Source organism: Myxocyprinus asiaticus, chromosome 39, assembly GCF_019703515.2.
Source record: "Myxocyprinus asiaticus isolate MX2 ecotype Aquarium Trade chromosome 39, UBuf_Myxa_2, whole genome shotgun sequence".
NCBI classification, from domain to species: Eukaryota; Metazoa; Chordata; class Actinopteri; order Cypriniformes; family Catostomidae; genus Myxocyprinus; species Myxocyprinus asiaticus.
In genome coordinates this window covers 16,169,920-16,186,968 of record NC_059382.1, presented here as the reverse complement: position 1 = coordinate 16,186,968, position 17,049 = coordinate 16,169,920, and the positions used below count along the sequence as shown (strand labels likewise).

Below are 17,049 nucleotides of genomic sequence, written 5' to 3'. Positions count from 1 at the left end.
TCAATTGCTGACCGTTTAAATAAAGAATAAATAAAAATACAATAAATAGCTAAATAAACTTCAGTACTGTTTAGTATCAGTCAATTGCTGACCGTTCAAATAAAAATACAATCAATACCTAAATAAAAATCAGTATTGTATGTTTAGTATCAGTCAAATGATACTAAAATAGCTAAATAAACAATACAATCAATGTAAAAATACAATCAGATGTAAAAATACAATCAATACCTAAATAAAAATCAGTACTGTATGTTTAGTATCAGTCAAATGATAAATAGCTAAACATATAAACATCAGGGGCCGGTTGCACCAGCTATACGCACGTTACAACTTAGCCTAGTTGTGGCGTAAATGGGCACTAAGTCAAAATGTATGCACTACTAAATATAATATATATGGGGGCAGTGGTAGCTCAGTGGTTAAGGCTCTGGGTTACTGATCAGAAGGTTGGGGGTTCAAGCCCCAGCACCGCCAAGATGCCACTGTTGGGCCCTTAAGCAAGGCCTTTGACCCTATCTGCTCCAGGGGTGCTGTATCATGGCTGACCCTGCACTTTGACCCCAGCCTAGCTGGGATATGTGAAAAAGAAGAATTTCACTGTATATGTGCAAATGTATAATGTGTGATAAATAAAGAAAATTATTATAATTAATTATTATTATAATTATTGAATGTCTATTTTTCCAACTGTTGTATTAGTATTTATCACCCCTCATTTATTTTAGATACAGTTCCTATATATTATTATTTACACAGGGTGAATATACTATTTATTAAATCTACTTTTATTACGCATCCTATTTTAATTTTGGAAAACCAGACTTTTTTTTTTTTCCCACCCAATTTGGAATGCCCAATTCCCAGTGCACTTTTAAGTCCTCGTGGTTGCGTAGTGATTCGCCTCAATCTGGGTGGCGGAGGATGAATCCCAGTTGCCTACGCGTGAGGCCATCAACCCGCGCATTTTATCACGTAAGCTTGTTGAGCGCGTTGCCATGGAGACACAGCGCGTGTGGAGGCTTCACGCCACCCACCGCGGCATCCGCGCTCAACTTACCACGTGCCCCACCGAGAACAAACCACATTATAGCGACCACGAGGAGATTACCCCATGTGACACTACCCTCCCTAGCAACCGGGCCAATTTGGTTGCTTAGGAGACCTGGCTGGAGTCACTCAGCACGCCCTGGGATTCGAACTAGCGAACTCCAGGGGTGGTAGCCAGCATCTTTTACCACTGAGCTACCCAGGCCCCCTGGAAAACCAGACTTTTAAATGTTACATTTTATAAATGCAATGACTGGAATTGTTCGGTTGAAGGGGGTACCAAACTGTGAATCCTGAACAAAAGTTTGGTGAATACTAGGGATGTGCGAGACTAGTCGACTAAATGGTTCTGATGCTGCTAGTCGACTCTGGAATTACTAGTCGGTTAATATTTCCCCCCATTAAACTGATAATAATTTTTACACATTTACGTTTGGCTTTATATTTTTTACAGAGGCTGCACTTAAATTACTGTCATATTAATGTTACATATTTTAAATAGAATTAATAATACAAATATTGTTTAAAAAAAAAAAAAAAAAAAGAGGACATCTAGAGCAGATACAGAGTTTAATTTCACCTCAGGCTGCGCGTGCTTCTTCCCTCTCTCACTCGCGGCATGCGCAGGAAAATGTCCTCTCGCTAGACAAGCAAACTCAGCAAAGTAGTTATGAAATCACTTCGGTGGTGCGGGAATCGGCTTTCCAAATGTTTGAAAGTCCCTAAGGATGTTTTCACATTTGAGTCTTCTTTACATCTGTGCATGCTTGTATGTTATTTTTCCGCTGAGCAGGCTTTTTCAAGCACAGGATAATCGCCTCAAGTGAGTCAAGTCCCATCTTTCACCGGACCATGTCGACGTGTTAATTTTACTCATCAAAAAATGAACGCTTTTGAGTAAGTAGCCTAGAAAATAACTGTTTTAGACTAGGTATGTCATTTTTTTAATCTGTTGATTAAGAAGGCTATTTTCGACTGCTTAACATGTTAAACTATCTTTTATTCTGTGTGCACATCATGTTTAGAATACATTAGGTTTATTGCAGGCTACATCACTGGCCTATTTTTCTATCCTATAGCTACTTTTTTTTTTTTTTTTAAACATAGTAACTGTTACTGGTTAACGTTCTTTACCGAACAGCTGTCATATTAAATCAGTGGTTAATGCATGACTGCACGTTGTGAAATACGCTCAACTTTTCAGCGCATTTTTTCTCTCTCATAGATTTGGCTTAGTATACCTGTTAAATATTTTCAACAATGTCCTGACTTTTTTAATATGTTAAGTAACTTTTACTTGGTGATTTCCGTTTAGAACAGGCTTTTAAGGTTGTTCCATTGATCCTGCACTATTCATTCAATTGTTTTCAATAAATATGTCTATTATATATTCGCTAATGTTGATTCAGTGAATGCATGTCATGTTCTATATTTAATGTACAATGGTCATAATTCAAGGCGAGCACGTCACAGATAAATGCCCCTTTTCAGTGGAATTTAGCGTCGGATTTGGAAAAGATTAAGTATTTTAAATGGGTCACATAAATTTTTTTTTTTTTTACTGTTTTCTGAAGGTTGGTTTCTCTTTAGACTAGTCGGTTACAAAACTTCCGTTTAAACATGTCAAGTTAGTCATAGCGAACATCCCTAGTGAATACATGTTTACACGCTGACAGCAAAGAAAGTAGCTACGTGGTTAGCTAGTTAGCTGTAAGCTCGTTGCCACGGAGAGTAAAAGATGGACTTTATTTACTTTCCAGCATTGCGTCTCACCAATTAGGTAACAGCAAAGCGTGAAATCAACACTCAGACACAATCCATCACAGCACCGTTGTCTGCTGAGCTGCAAAAAATGCTCCGTTTACCTTTCAATCTGCTACATTACTTACTGCACTGACAAACTATAGATGGCTAACATAGCAAACAGATGTGATAAACATGAGTGACATACATTTCCAGTATGTATTTCACAAACTAGTTAGCAATTTAAGGAAAAGAGACTGCTTAACTGTCCTGTCTGCAGAGCCACCATCAGCTGAGCTCTGTAAACAATGGAGTCGGAGCGCGCTCTGCTAGACAAACTACACTATGACACCAATTCTAAAGCATTGATTTCTGCCTTATATTTTCTGAAAAAAGTATTCATATCGGTAAAATATACGCCGATACCGATATATTGGTGAAAGGCTAATATCAGCCGATAATATTGGCCGACCGATATATCGGTTGGGCACTATTTTTAGCATACTATATAGTAGGGAATTATGGATATTCAGATGCACCGATTGTGCACGTTCATATGCAGTTATGTCAGAAATCATTTTGCGAATTACTGAATTACATCTTTAGATAGCGCGCCAGTGTGTCTTACGCCGCTTTTTTCCCTTTTAAGATGAGCTCGCTGCATGCAACAAACACAGTGCAAGTCATGATGTCCAATACATGAACAAATTACTACTTTGAACCGTGTCTTTTCAATGAATCAGCTGAAAAGATTCTCGAAACGTGTTTGAACTCAGGAGCTGAGGTTAGCAGTTTGAATCAGTCACTTTCTCATCAACTCATACAGTGATTCAGCCATTAGGAAGATCACACCTGACTACCGTAACAGCAGACATTTATAAAATGCAATCCCTGATGATCTACGGTTGATAAATTACTGCTCATTTTGTTATATGAAAATGTTTACTTGTAGTATTTATATTGTAATACATTGTAAATGACTGTAAGAATACATATTATTTTACCTTATCTGTTTGAGAGAGCATTTGGAAGTGCAGTCCAAGAGTCCTCGTGTATTTCTGGCTTGTTCATAATTAAAAGTCCTGTGTTATCTACCAAATCTTTTGTTTTTTTCCCTGGTAATAATTATTTGTATTTTGGTTGCACAAACTGCATCTGGACTCAGTTTGTAGACTCTATGCCTGGGCCGCCCTAACCTAGTAAGGAGAGAAATTTTTTAACACATTATATACATTATTTTATGTTAGTTACATATATGTTAGTTTTTAAATATTAGGGGTGTAAATTGCAAGTTTCATCACGATACAATCATACTGATTCTCTTAGCCAGCGATTCAATGTTTGTCGATACCTCAAAGTCTGCCGCGATGTGATATCGACTCAGGGGCCTGCGATCGATATTGCAATATTATGTGCTCATTTTACATAATCACATCTCACAAATGCATCCAAAATATGTTTTGAATATTTTAAGCTCTCTGAAAAGTGCAAAAACCAGTATCCACATTGGGACATCCACAACAAAATATAGTACAGAAAAATAAATATAAAAATAAAGTCACATACCTATGTGACGATCAATCATTTGATGACAGCTCATTGCCTTGTGGAATAGTGATTATTTGTAATCTCTACAACAGTAAAGCAAGTCTTTCAGTCCAAAATACTTACATACCCACAACTTGTTTCCAATAGGAGAGTATGTGCCATCAGTGTTTTTCCTTGGCTACAACTTCGACAGTTGTATTGAAAAATTTTGTTACACTTTACTGTGATTAATGTCAGTGAGGGTGTTGATGTTCAGATGTGAAAAGTCTTGTAATTGATGCTGGTGCAGGGCAGTTGTTTTCGCTTTCCCTCGTCAGCGCCGTTCAGAATACAGGGGCTGTTTAGTCATTTCACATGGCTGAATTGCTCCATAGAGTTTTTAAATAAATTCTCATGTAGAATTCAAATGGGTCATACACGCAATTATACTGAGGGAGGCCCGATTTAATCAGGCATGTGATCCCTTCTGCGCTATCCTGTCATCGGGCATGCACGGATAGAGCAGAGCGTAACTTCAGACTTCAATCACTGCGCTTACATCTGTGTCTCACATGAGAAGAATATTTAGTAGGTCTGCCCCCGACCAAAGATTTTCCTAGTCGACTGGTAGGAGTTAATTTAAGCCATAAGTCGACTAGTCGCACGTTTATGATATTAATATAATTACTTGAATATATTTTTTTTGGGGGGGGGGCATCAGAAAATGGTTTGAGTTCCAGGGCTGAGAACGAATGTTATAAGTAACATTGCTAACACTGTTCTACATTACAGAGAAATACTAAACCGTAATAATGAGCCTTTAAAATATAAATTTTACAAGCACGTGCACGAAGCGAGCCGCAGTGACACCGGGCAAAAGCGGTAATGATTCTGAATGTGTCAGAAAAACCAGCAAGGAGACTGTCTGAACATTTAGTTCATTTATAGAGAGAAATGCACATTAGGGTTGTGCCAACAGACGATGATCTCAGGGATCGACGATGGTCAGAGTGATCGCCAATAGCTGACGCCTTTAACGATGTCAATACCATGTATTAAATTATTATTAGGCTATTATTATCAAATGAATGTTACAAATAATTCGCCCGCAGACACACGCTTGAAGAAACACTTTATTATATTATTACGAACAGATGACAGCCGTCTATGCGCATGTATGACGCACTGACACGGAGGCGTGCAGTCTTGTACACGCGTATTTAAAAGGTTCTCACTCTTTGTTCTGTTTTTTTTTTATTTTTATTTTTTTTTTTAAGAACAGTATCGTCTATGAGTGCTGCAAATGACCTCAGACATCTCATCTCTGGAGGTGTTCTGAGTTAAGTTCACTTTATTTCCACAGAGCAGTTCATTGTGACCACAACTCTGCAACCTATATGTCTGTGATTAAAACATAAAATAATACAAAAACACGTTCACCTCGAACCATGATTTATATTTCAGTGATTATTATCGTCATTATAATTATTATTTTTAAATTTATAATTGTTTTTATGTCTTCATTTGTGTAAGTAATTTTTCACCCATGTTTAGACGGCTTCTTGCCTGACGGTAAATGGAAAGGTGGTTACTTATATATTATTCTTTTATCACTTCATTATTTTAATTGCTTTAAGTTTTTCGTTTTTTAACTAAATTTTTAATGCAAAATCACTAAAGCAAGAATATTCACCAATCCCTCAGCCCAGGGGTTGCTGATGTAATTGGATATTGCAATATATATATATATATATATCCAATTACATCAGCCTTTGGTCGACTATCAGTGGGCAGAAAAAGAGATGAATATCATAAAGGGTGCTTAATCGCCTGACGTAAATGCATATGGACGTAGATGGCATGAGAAAGTAAAAATAAACAATTAAACAAAAATATACATTGCTGTTTACGCAATTGGTGTTTACACATTGAATCGATGACATCGCATTGTCAATGATTTGATCGTTACACCCCTATTAAATATGTGTGTGTGTAAGTATATACATATATAATTTTTTTTTTTTTTTTTTTTACCATCGGCCAATTAATCAGTTATCAGCTGTCTTTTCTTTGGCTTACCATTTTTTAATCTTCTGAACAACCATCGAGCAATTCAGAAATTTGTTTAAGAGCCAATGGCTGTGTAGTTAATTTTTCATTTGGAGGCCTGTAATGCATCATTTAGACTGAACCATTTCGATGTGACCATTTCCAGTTTATTGAAAAAACAAACAAACAAAAAACTGACTTATGAACGTCTAACTATAAATCAGATAACAATATGGCTTGCGACTATGTTTTGGTCTACACAAGAGCTCATTAAATATATTTCAGAGCAAAGAAACACAAAAATGCATGCTCATTATAGACATTCCATGACTTATGAGCTTTTATAAATTTCCATGACTTTTCAAGGCCTTGAAAACAGTTTTAAAAAATCCACTAACATTCCAGGTTCTCAATGACCATAGGAACCCTGTAAGAAGTTTCTTGGCGCAAGTCCAATCTCCAAGGTATACTTATGTTAAAAAAAGTTTAAATGACAGGCTCAAAATGAAAGCCCTTTAACCTGCTGAAAATTGATCAAACTCACAGGACATAGTGTGAAGTCCATCACTCATCATGAGACGGAAACGGGACAATCCATTTCCTCCATCAATCTTGCGGATATTCTGCAGGAACATTCAACATTTTACAGTCTTATACTAAATAGCTGACCAGTATCCAAAATGTTTGCATTTTGTATTGATTTGATTTAATTTAAACAGATTGCAAAAAAAGCTGACAGTTACCAACACCTGAAGAACAGGGTTGCTGACATCAACTCCTTTAGTGAGAGACTGCAAAGCAAGAATAAATCATCCAACATTTAACATAACATTTTGCACTCTATATTCCATAAATCAGATAAACAACATGAGTGGATTCAAATATCTGTACACCTTTTAGACATGGGAAAGAAAGCTTGTATTTTCTATGATGCATATTACATCAACAAAGAGACTGAGAGCACTGGAAAACTGTTCACAGGAGACGTTCCAAAGCTTAGTGAGCTGCCTACCTAGTGAGACAACATTTTAGGGGATCACTAATTTTCAGTAGCTGACTGCATTTTTAATCTATTATGTTGACAGAGACGTTTTAGGCTCAGAATTTAACCACGTTAACGAATGCAGTTAAAGCCATGCTTTAACATGGAAAAAATAATTACATTTAGCGCAATAACAACAAGGTGATACACTAATTGAATTTCAAACTGAAATTGCAGGGTGAACACAGGCTAACTGACTCAGCAAACACATGTCTCGCGGTGTTTAAATAATGCTTCTGTTCTGCATACTCCTTCTTACCTCTATTGCCCCCTCTGACAATCTGACGGTCATGTTTGATCTGCTAATAATCTGAATCGAAAACTGATCTGTAAAATGATAATACACTTAAACAGCACACCCGTCCTCGAACCTGGTCAATCTCCTCGCGCCAACTTTCTCCAAACGCGCGAAACTGCGACACACGATGACGTGCTTCCTGTTTTCGACAACTTCCGCCATATCTCAAAATAAATGCGACACATGGCGAGCTGTGTGTGATTGTAGCAGAATAAAGTGTTACTCCCTCTTTGATACAACTCTTTAATATTCCCGTCGAAAACGTGTTTCATTTGTATGTTGCGGAACAATACATTTAGTTGGTTCATCTATTTAAACCAGATAACTGTGATAAATAAATTTCTGTCTTATAAAATAATGCTCAGTTGGTTCATGTGGTATTTTACGGAAGCCCTGAACCGCAATGTGGAAAAAAATAAAATAAAGGTGAAAAAAATCAATTAAAAAGGTGTCTCAGTTCCTTCCTGAACCTAAGTCTTAAATTTGTTTCTCTCTTCCTAAATTTATTTATTTATTTATTTATTATTTATTTTTTTTTGTGTCTCTTCAAAAAGATAGTTTTTTTCTCTTCAAAAATGGTTTTTATCTCTACAAAAAAAGATTTTCTCTCTTCCAAATTATTATTATTTTTTTTTAAATTTGACCTGTTGGTGAGACCCTGCCCTCGGGGGGTTCCATCTGCCGAGCCGCGGAACCATACATCACAGCATCTCCGGCCAGAAGTGAGCATTATCGCATTTTAAACTTATTTCACGTTAGTGTTCTGTTATAATTTACACAATTGAAAAATATTTTACTTATGGTTGCCATCCAGCTTACCTTACAGTATTTTTCTTTACAAAAGATTCCACTCATCTTTAAATACCTCATGGATATTTTGATGAAATTGGACTTCTTTTGTACATGATGTCACGACCATAGACATATAAATGTAACATTACCAGATGTACCCCTAACACTTCAAAAGGACAGACATAATAATAATTTACCCATGTTTCCCATTTTCCTCAATACATTCCTTCGCTTCCACCATGTAACACTGAGCAAACGGCATAGATGGTTTAGAAAGACCAACAATTTCAAACAAAAAAATAATTCCAGTTGTAACACAACAATGAATGCCATATCAAACATATATAACCTGATTTTGTCTTGATTAAGGTTTGCAAACCCTTAAATAAATAATAAATGTATTATTCAGCTATAAAGCAACAGAGAAAGCATTAAAAGCATAAGATTACATGTTTACTGATAGTGGCACCTGGTGGCCAAGGTTGGTACCGCATGCATTGTTTTGAAGAGAGGAAAAAAAATGTTTTTGAAGAGAACAAATGTATTTTTTTTTTGTTTTGTTTTTTTTTTTTGAAGAGAGAAAAAAAAACATTTTGAAGAAAGAAAAAAATATTGAAGAAAAAAAATATTTGAAGAGAGAAAAAAAATATTTGAAGAGAGAAAAAAAAATTAGGAAGAGAGAAAAAAAATGTAAGACTTAGGCTCGGGAAGGAACTGAGACACTTTTTTTTGTTGTTGTTTGTTTGTTTTTTTTTACACCGTAATTTCTTTTTCCACCTTGCGGTTCAGGGCTTCCGTAGTATTTAATAGGGACAATTACACTCAAAAACCCTGCCAGACAAATACATTTATCACTTTTTTATTTATTTATTTATTTATTTTTTTTACAGATTTATTATGAACAGTGTGGTATTTTTTTATGAACAACCAGAAGTATAGGCATATTTTTGTAAAACCACATAAGATGTTGTCTACATATGAAGTCTCTGTTATCAGTGCTTGAAATTGTTATATTAAATGGTAGGGGTTCAACAGGGCTAAAGGCACACCATGTGCTTTTTTCTGGTCACAAAGTGTCTCAAGATTGAAATTTTTTTTTTAATTATTTTTATTAAATACTGATAGATGGAACAACATAATTCGTGTGAAAAGAAATAATAGCGAAAGATTATTTTATTTATTTATTTTTGTATTTATTTTAAGAGTGACTAGGGAGTTTTTTACCCCACACTTGGGGTAAAAGGTTCCCAGGGGGCTTATAGTGATATTGTGTAGATATAGGGACAATAGTTATAGGGTAATATTTGTGAATACTTTTGAGGCAGCTAAATGCTTTTTTGAGTAACAAATTAAGATAATGCTTATTTAAAATAATCACTTCAGAAAAGGGTTAACCATTTTCTGTTCAATTCAATTACATTTGGAATTTCATAACATTTCAAGTATTCTATAAACAAATTAATCTCCATTGTGATTGGATCAGTCAATGTGAGCTCATTTAAAAATCTATAACAAATCTATTCGCCCCAATTAAGTTGTGTTTATGTGGACCTTTGGCTCCTGCAACAATGGCACATTTTACCCAAATACTATCCTTTCACTTATTGGACAGTTATTAAAAAACTTTTGATTTAATTACCTTTAACAAATCTGAAAATGACAAATTTGTATTTATTATGTATTATTTTAAATATAATAATTTCAGGGATACTCATTAGCTACATACTGTAAATTTGCACACAAAAAAAAAGAAAAAGAAAAAAGAGTAGTCTATCAAATTGCCTCAAAATCAAATTGTTGACATTGCACAAATATTTTGCAGTGTAAATTGACAAACAGGTGTTAAGGAAATTATTGTGGCATTCTTTGTTGCTGTTTGGTGTTTTGGGAAAAAAATCAAATCAAAAGTGCCTTTTACCCCTGGGGTCTTTAGTCCTGTTATACCCTATCTGAAAGATGGTGCTATTTCTCAACAAAAATACATTTAGTTGAATGAATACACTGAGGTACTTACATTTTCTGGTCAAATCTCTTTAATTAAAAAGAAAGAAAGAAATTGTGACATTTTAACAGGATCAGAACATGCAGCATGACACTGATTCGCATGTGGTGAATAATTTCAAATGTACTGATTTGAAGCCTGAGGTATTTTACTGTGTCCTTTATTTGCCTCCCAGTGGGGACTAACTGCTCAGTCTAAGGTCACTTATGGACTCATTCTGCTAAAGGTGTAAAAAAGAATTTACTTTGGAGGAAATTGCAAAGTCTTGTCATGAGTAAATCCCATTTTATCTGAATTGTCTGGCCTTGTAACCACAGTGGATGCTCCAGGGTTGGGGTTAGAAATTACACCCAGGAAGAATGGCGTCTGACTTAAATCATCCATTAGGGCAAAGAAAAATGGCTGATTGACTATAAATGAAGGGTTGGAACGTGAGATGACCACATTTGTTGCTGCAGCTGCCTCTGCCCCCTCTTCATTTATCTCTATACTGGACATGTGTTGAACATTGGATACAAACAAGGGGTTCTCTGAGATACGATCCAGATTCGGATGACTGAATAACACTCCTAGACCTGTATTAGTGTAGAAATATATTTGTTAGAATATAAAATTATCTCCTTGGATTACATTGGTGTAATGATATATTAGACATTATGGATGGCCTTTACTTGAACTTTACTTATTCCTTTACCACTTATGTGTCATAATGTGCATGTAATTGAGGCAACACATCTTACCCATGCTACTCATTGCCTCTTGGAGGTCCTGGTTAAAGTTAAGTTTGAATTTTGGGAGCTTGACCTGCATCCTTCTCTCTCGTGGTAGTCGAATGTAAAGATCTGAGATATTGAGCTTAGCCGCAATGGCTGACGCATTCACATGTCCTGATGTCTGCATTACCACCAAAAGACTCCTGTCACCTTTAAAGGGGAATCGAGCAACCTACAGTCATAAAGTATAGAGGCCAAGGAGAAAACAAAGAGGAGTATAGAGATTTAATCAATGGCATTTGTAAAGTAGGATCTAAAGGTCTTTGGCAGCAAGGCAAATACATTTTCCTAGAATAAAAAGTTGTAACCTGGGCATCAAGCTCATTGTGGGTGAAAACACTTAGAGGGTATTTTGGCTCAAGCATCATGTCCACATTGACTATTTGGTTTTTGTCTATGTGGAAGCGCTCAGTAGAGGTGAAGCGAGGATCAAAGCGAGTGAGCCACTCTCCTGTCAGAAAGAACATTAGAGAACTTTAATGCAACAGATCTGAGTCATTCAAGACCTTTAATGAGATTCATTGAACAACCACAGGAAATTGAAAAATACTGTACTTGCTGGGAACAGATATTTGTTCTGACCTTTGTAATGCATAGCATTGATAAGCATCATAACAACGTTGGCAGGTAGGCTGGACAAAAACTCTGAGATTTGCCCATTAGTGGCCTTCTTAACCCACTCATTGACCTCATTCAGATCGGTCAAAGTAGCTGGCTCTGAGTCATACAGTTTCTGAGTTTCTTCCATAAACTCCTGTTTCACTTTAAACCCTGAGGGGGAAAAGAAGAAACACTAATAGCTTTGCTTATGAATGTACTGTCACAAATTGTTCTTTGCAATTACTCACAGTTAACTGAAAGGTGAATTTCTCATCATACCAAGATAAATTAAAGAACAATTATTTGAGTTACCGATAGTGAATGTGGCGAATGTGATTTTTAAAAGTTCCTGACTTCCGTGGAATGAAAAAAAATTAAAATAATAATCAAAGCTAATTAGAACTACAGCTGCATTCAATTTCTGATAAACATACTATAGGTAGTAGATATGAAATTGACGTGTCCTGTAGTGTGAAATGCTATAATGCTATACTCATGCTATGAAAATTCTCTCATCATTTACTCACCTTCATGCCATCCCAGATGTGTATGACTTACTTTCATCTGCAGAAAACAAATTAAGATTTTTAGAAGAATATTTCAGCTCTGTAGGTCCATACAATGGGTGTCAAGATTTCGGAGAGGAGAATTTATGGTAAAAATACTTAAATAAATGTAAATATTAAAAAAATACTTAAATATTGATCTGTTTCTCACCACACCTATCAAATCGCTTCTAGAGACATTGATTTAACCGCTGGAGTCGTATGGATTACTTTTGACTTGTGAGATTTTTGGAGATTCAAAATTTTAGCACCCATTCACTTGCATTGTACGGACAAAAAGAGCTGAGAAATTCTTCTAAAGATCTTCATTTGTGTTCTGCAGAAGAAAGAAAGTCATACATATCTGGGATGGCATAAGGATGAGAGAATTTTCATTTTTGGGTGAACTATTCCTTTAAATTACTGCATTTTTTATGATCATTTTCACTAACCCCCCCCCATTTCAAATGAAATAGTGAATGCATAATGGTGAGGGTAATTAAAGTTGAAAAAACAATAAAGGGTAACAAGTCATTGCACCTAAAATATACACATTATAAAAAATGTTACCAAATATTTTTTTATGTTGATTAAATTAAGTTTTAGCATGCTGTGTGTCAACTACATGTCCTTATACTGTATATGTGTTTATGACTCTCACCAGATTTCAAATAGATGCGGCTGGCGATGGGAAGGCCCCTTTTGTGGAAGTTGCGCAGGAGGGTGCTGAGGGCAGCATGGTAACAGGGCAGTGCCTCTGCATGCAGGTGGTGTAAAAGCAGCTCCTCTGTCTCATTTGTCGCTCCTGAGATGCAGAGAAAGAAAGCACACTGTCTCATGAACTGCCTCTTTTATATCAGGACTAAGTAAGGAATAAGGACTAAGCAGCAAAATGGACTGAATGTCTTTAAAGAAATATGGTTCACCCAAAACTGAAAATGATGTTCTCATTTACTGACCCTCATGTCGTAACATACAAATCAGTATGACTTTCTTATGCAGAACACAAAGGGAGATGTTTTAATGTACAATTTTTAACGTATTACGGGCCGTCTTCTCAATACTTCTGCAGTTGATAGTGACTCCTTTTAAAGCTTGAAAAGGCAACCAACAGTATCATAAAATTAGTCCATGTGGCTTGTGCGTCCAAGTCTTATAAAGGCAAATGATAGGTTTTGATGAGAAACAACCCAGAATTGAAGTAATTCTTCAGTAAAAAACCTTGACTTCCGTTGTGCATTCATGAGCGATATGAGAGAAGCTCCTTTAGTGTGGCTCGCGTGTTGAACAAAAACTTACATTATTTAGCGCTAAAAACATCTAAAGATTATTATTATTCTTGGATGACTTTATGATACTTCTGGGTCCTTTTCAAGCTATATTCATACTATATTACACTATAATATATTATATTCTGCAATATTCATTAAGACATTTCCTTTTCCACATAACAAAGAAAGTCATTCTGATTTGAACGACATGAGAGTAGGTAAATTATGACTCAATTTTTTATTTTTGGATAACGATTCCTTATAATTCTTTGATATAAGTAATTTTTCATTGTAGGATACAGACTTACCCAACGTTAGCTGTGAGAGTGCTATGGACAAACTGAGAGGGGAAATTATGATATTGGGCTGCTCTGGGCTAGGCTTCAAGTTTTTTAAGAACAAAAGGCCAAGCTTCATAATGCCGTTGCCTATAGCCTGCTTAATCTGTTGGCTGGTCATTTCACCATCACAGAGCGCATCAAGATCTTCCTCAGAGGAGGCTTCTCTTTGGTCTGGAGTGGAAACAGGGGCTGAGGGATCTGCAGCCAGGCCATTCGGAGTAACTGTGAGTGCTTCTGTTATGGGAGGGTCAAGAGTGCCCTTCAAATCCTGAGAGGGACAAGGTGATTGAAGTGTCAAAGGTCTCAGCATGTGTACACCTTCAATGATGTGGCACTGAGCATTGTGTGTGCTTACTGATATCGGTTTACTAGGCATCAATGGAATGAGTGGAATTATAGGTTCCGGTCCATCCTCTGATTCAGTCACATCCTCCTGCGGTGCAAAAGAGCAATGCATGGAATTTCAGTGGAACAGGGTATAGGAGCATTTAAATTGAACAATATTAAGATCACATTTAGTGCTTTACCATCCAGCCTTGCTTGGCATTACAGAGGAGGAGGAATGCCAGAAAATTCAATTTCATGTTCTAGCAGTTAGTCTAAGAAACCAAAGAAGAGCACAATTTGTACAGGTTTGAGGACGATTAGACATAACTTACTGGTATTATTCCACATATTTATACATCCATTACAAATTCTGCCTGCACTTCATCAGATCAGAAATGTAAAGAAAATCTGAAAGGTACACTCACAGTTTAGATTAGTATTTTAAAAGAGATAGTTCACTCATCCCCATGTTGTTCTAAAATTTTATAAAATATAACATTTTCTTTCTCTCATGGAAAGGCGATCTTGTGCAGAATGTTAGCATCTTTCACTGCATCTTTTTTTCCATAGAATGAATGTATGAAGACTGCGAATGAACATTTTTGAATAACATCTTTTTCATTAGATAAAAAAAAAAAAAAAAGATGAAATGAAAGTGAATGGTGACTGAGGCTATCAGTTCTTAACATTGTGCCCAACATATCTTGTGTTCTGCGGAAGGAAGAAATTAATATAGTTTGTAACAATATGATGGTAAATTTTCATTTTTGGGTGAACTATCCATTGAACTGACACAAAACTATTACTAAACAATTAAATTGAAGTGATGTTATCAACTGCCCCAGTTTCAGGTGGTTTGTTTTTAAATTCACTGATTGAACAAAACATTTAGTCAAGTAATCAATAAATGCTTAACCTCAGGGTCTGTCAGCTGTTGCACAATAATTTTAATTAGTTTGAAGCTACAGCTTAAACAATTTAGGTTACAATAATAATAACAATAACACAATTTAAATATACTTCTACATCAATGGAAGTACACTACTGCATTTACTGGTAATCATCATGTTAAAATACCCCCACACCCCACTCCACATTGCTGTACAGTCCATATTTACAAATCAAAAGAGCTGACAACTGATTCACTAATTAATTTCAGTCTAACCAACACACTGTCTTTCCAGTATATCGCAAAACAATGATTTACAAGGGAAAATATAATATATATACTGTATATAAAAGAATACATGAAAGAATATTTGAAAGAACAAACAAAACTGAGATCTTACTGTGCAAATCTCCAACTGTGGGATCCAACCCTGGATTGGGAAAGAAACACATCAAATATGCAATGGGGAAATTCACTGCTGTAGGGGTTGCGTCTCAGAGCAGGCAGTTACATTTCAACTTTCATTGATCTTTACCTCATATACCTCTTTAGTACCTACCTCTTCATAGATGTAAATATTGAGAGATCTTGGGGTCAAAAAGCAAGCTTGAGTGAGTAGATTAGTGGATCTAAGAAGAGTTTGAATGGAATAGGTTATAAACCTGTATAGTTTGCTGAGCTAAATAAACTCACTGCTGACACTGTTCAGATACTGAAGTAAAACACACTGTAAAACAAACACAACTGGCTCCAAAAATTAGCAGGAGATAAATGAAAAGGGTATGACAGGCACTGCCAGGACTGTTATTATAGACTTCCACTGGATAAAGGGCTGATCTTATATGCCAGTGAAAAAACTAGTGCCAGACTCCACCATTACCTTGGGCTGTCCGCAGGCATCTGCCAAGATTTCCAAATTGAGAGCAGTTGAAAGGCATTCGGCTGCAAACTCAAACGGAATTTGTCCTGTTAGAGTAACCTCTCTAGTGTGTGACCTGGTTACAAGCACAAAAAAATATATATGAAAAAGTGAACTGATCAACTATATTACTCCATTACCATGAGCAGGTCAATTGATCACTCGAAAAGTTTTCTTTTGAATTTGGTAAACTTTTTTAGTTTGAAAAATACCACACACATATCTGATCACCTTCTTTTAATAATTGAAAATGTTTATTTTAGTGAGTATATATAAAATAGCCAGTTTAGAAGTAAAAAAGAAAACAAAAATACTCATAATGAAAAACAAGACTTGTGGACAATGATGCATGTGTTTGTGTGTGTGCTATATCAGACAAATCAGTATGTTGATCACTAATGGACATGAGGACCTTTAAAAAACAGTTTTACTATGAATCAACAGATTTATCAAAATGGTAAATTATCAAGATGTTTGCATAAAATACAACCAATTGCATATTGAAATCCTTAAAATTGTACCAAGTATGAACATGATTACATAACATAAGCCTTTTTTCAACTTTTAAAATCACTATCGGGGACTCAATGAAAACCTATATTTAGTAACCTAAAACACAAAATAGATGCAGTATGCACGTGAAAGTGCTTTTCAAAGCTAAAATTAGAAAACTTGTAAAACTAGATAATAATCCAGGCTTGAATCAAACAGAAATCATATCAGTATTCATAATTTAAAAGCCAATATTTTCCAACCTTGGTAACTAGTGGGTAACATAGAGCAGAAAGGAATTAAGAGTGCCATCATGTTTGCTTCAGTAGTAAGTAAGAATTCTTACAGAATATTCTGGCATGCTTGGAGACAGCAATGTTTTACATGAA

The 17,049-nt window shown here is 35.7% G+C and overlaps 2 protein-coding genes across 3 annotated transcripts in view; both read right to left on the bottom strand.

Annotated features, from left to right (window-relative positions):
- The window catches only part of LOC127430263 (replication protein A 70 kDa DNA-binding subunit-like), a 49,768-nt gene extending 41,928 nt beyond the window's left edge, over positions 1-7,840 (bottom strand). Inside the window, exons 1-3 of one of the 2 annotated variants that reach the window (XM_051679957.1) lie at positions 7,671-7,840; positions 7,113-7,160; positions 6,914-6,992 (exon numbers count right to left, since the gene is read on the bottom strand). In XM_051679957.1, the coding sequence (XP_051535917.1) occupies positions 6,914-6,992; positions 7,113-7,160; positions 7,671-7,703 (160 nt within the window). In that variant the 5' untranslated portion in view covers positions 7,704-7,840. Of the gene's footprint in view, positions 1-3,797; positions 3,990-6,913; positions 6,993-7,112; positions 7,161-7,670 lie in introns of those variants that run through there. The other variant, XM_051679958.1, reaches the window with a different exon arrangement.
- Positions 7,841-9,344: 1,504 nt separating this feature from the next.
- Positions 9,345-15,878, bottom strand: LOC127430273 (alpha-2-antiplasmin-like). Its single transcript, XM_051679975.1, has 10 exons — positions 15,809-15,878; positions 15,650-15,679; positions 14,561-14,632; positions 14,389-14,466; positions 14,001-14,301; positions 13,083-13,226; positions 11,859-12,047; positions 11,585-11,727; positions 11,244-11,448; positions 9,345-11,078 (listed from the first exon to the last, which is right to left on the bottom strand). Exons 3-10 carry the CDS (start codon positions 14,615-14,617, stop codon positions 10,744-10,746), a joined length of 1,452 nt encoding a protein of 483 aa, XP_051535935.1. The 5' UTR covers positions 14,618-14,632; positions 15,650-15,679; positions 15,809-15,878; the 3' UTR covers positions 9,345-10,743.
- Positions 15,879-17,049: the final 1,171 nt, after the last annotated feature.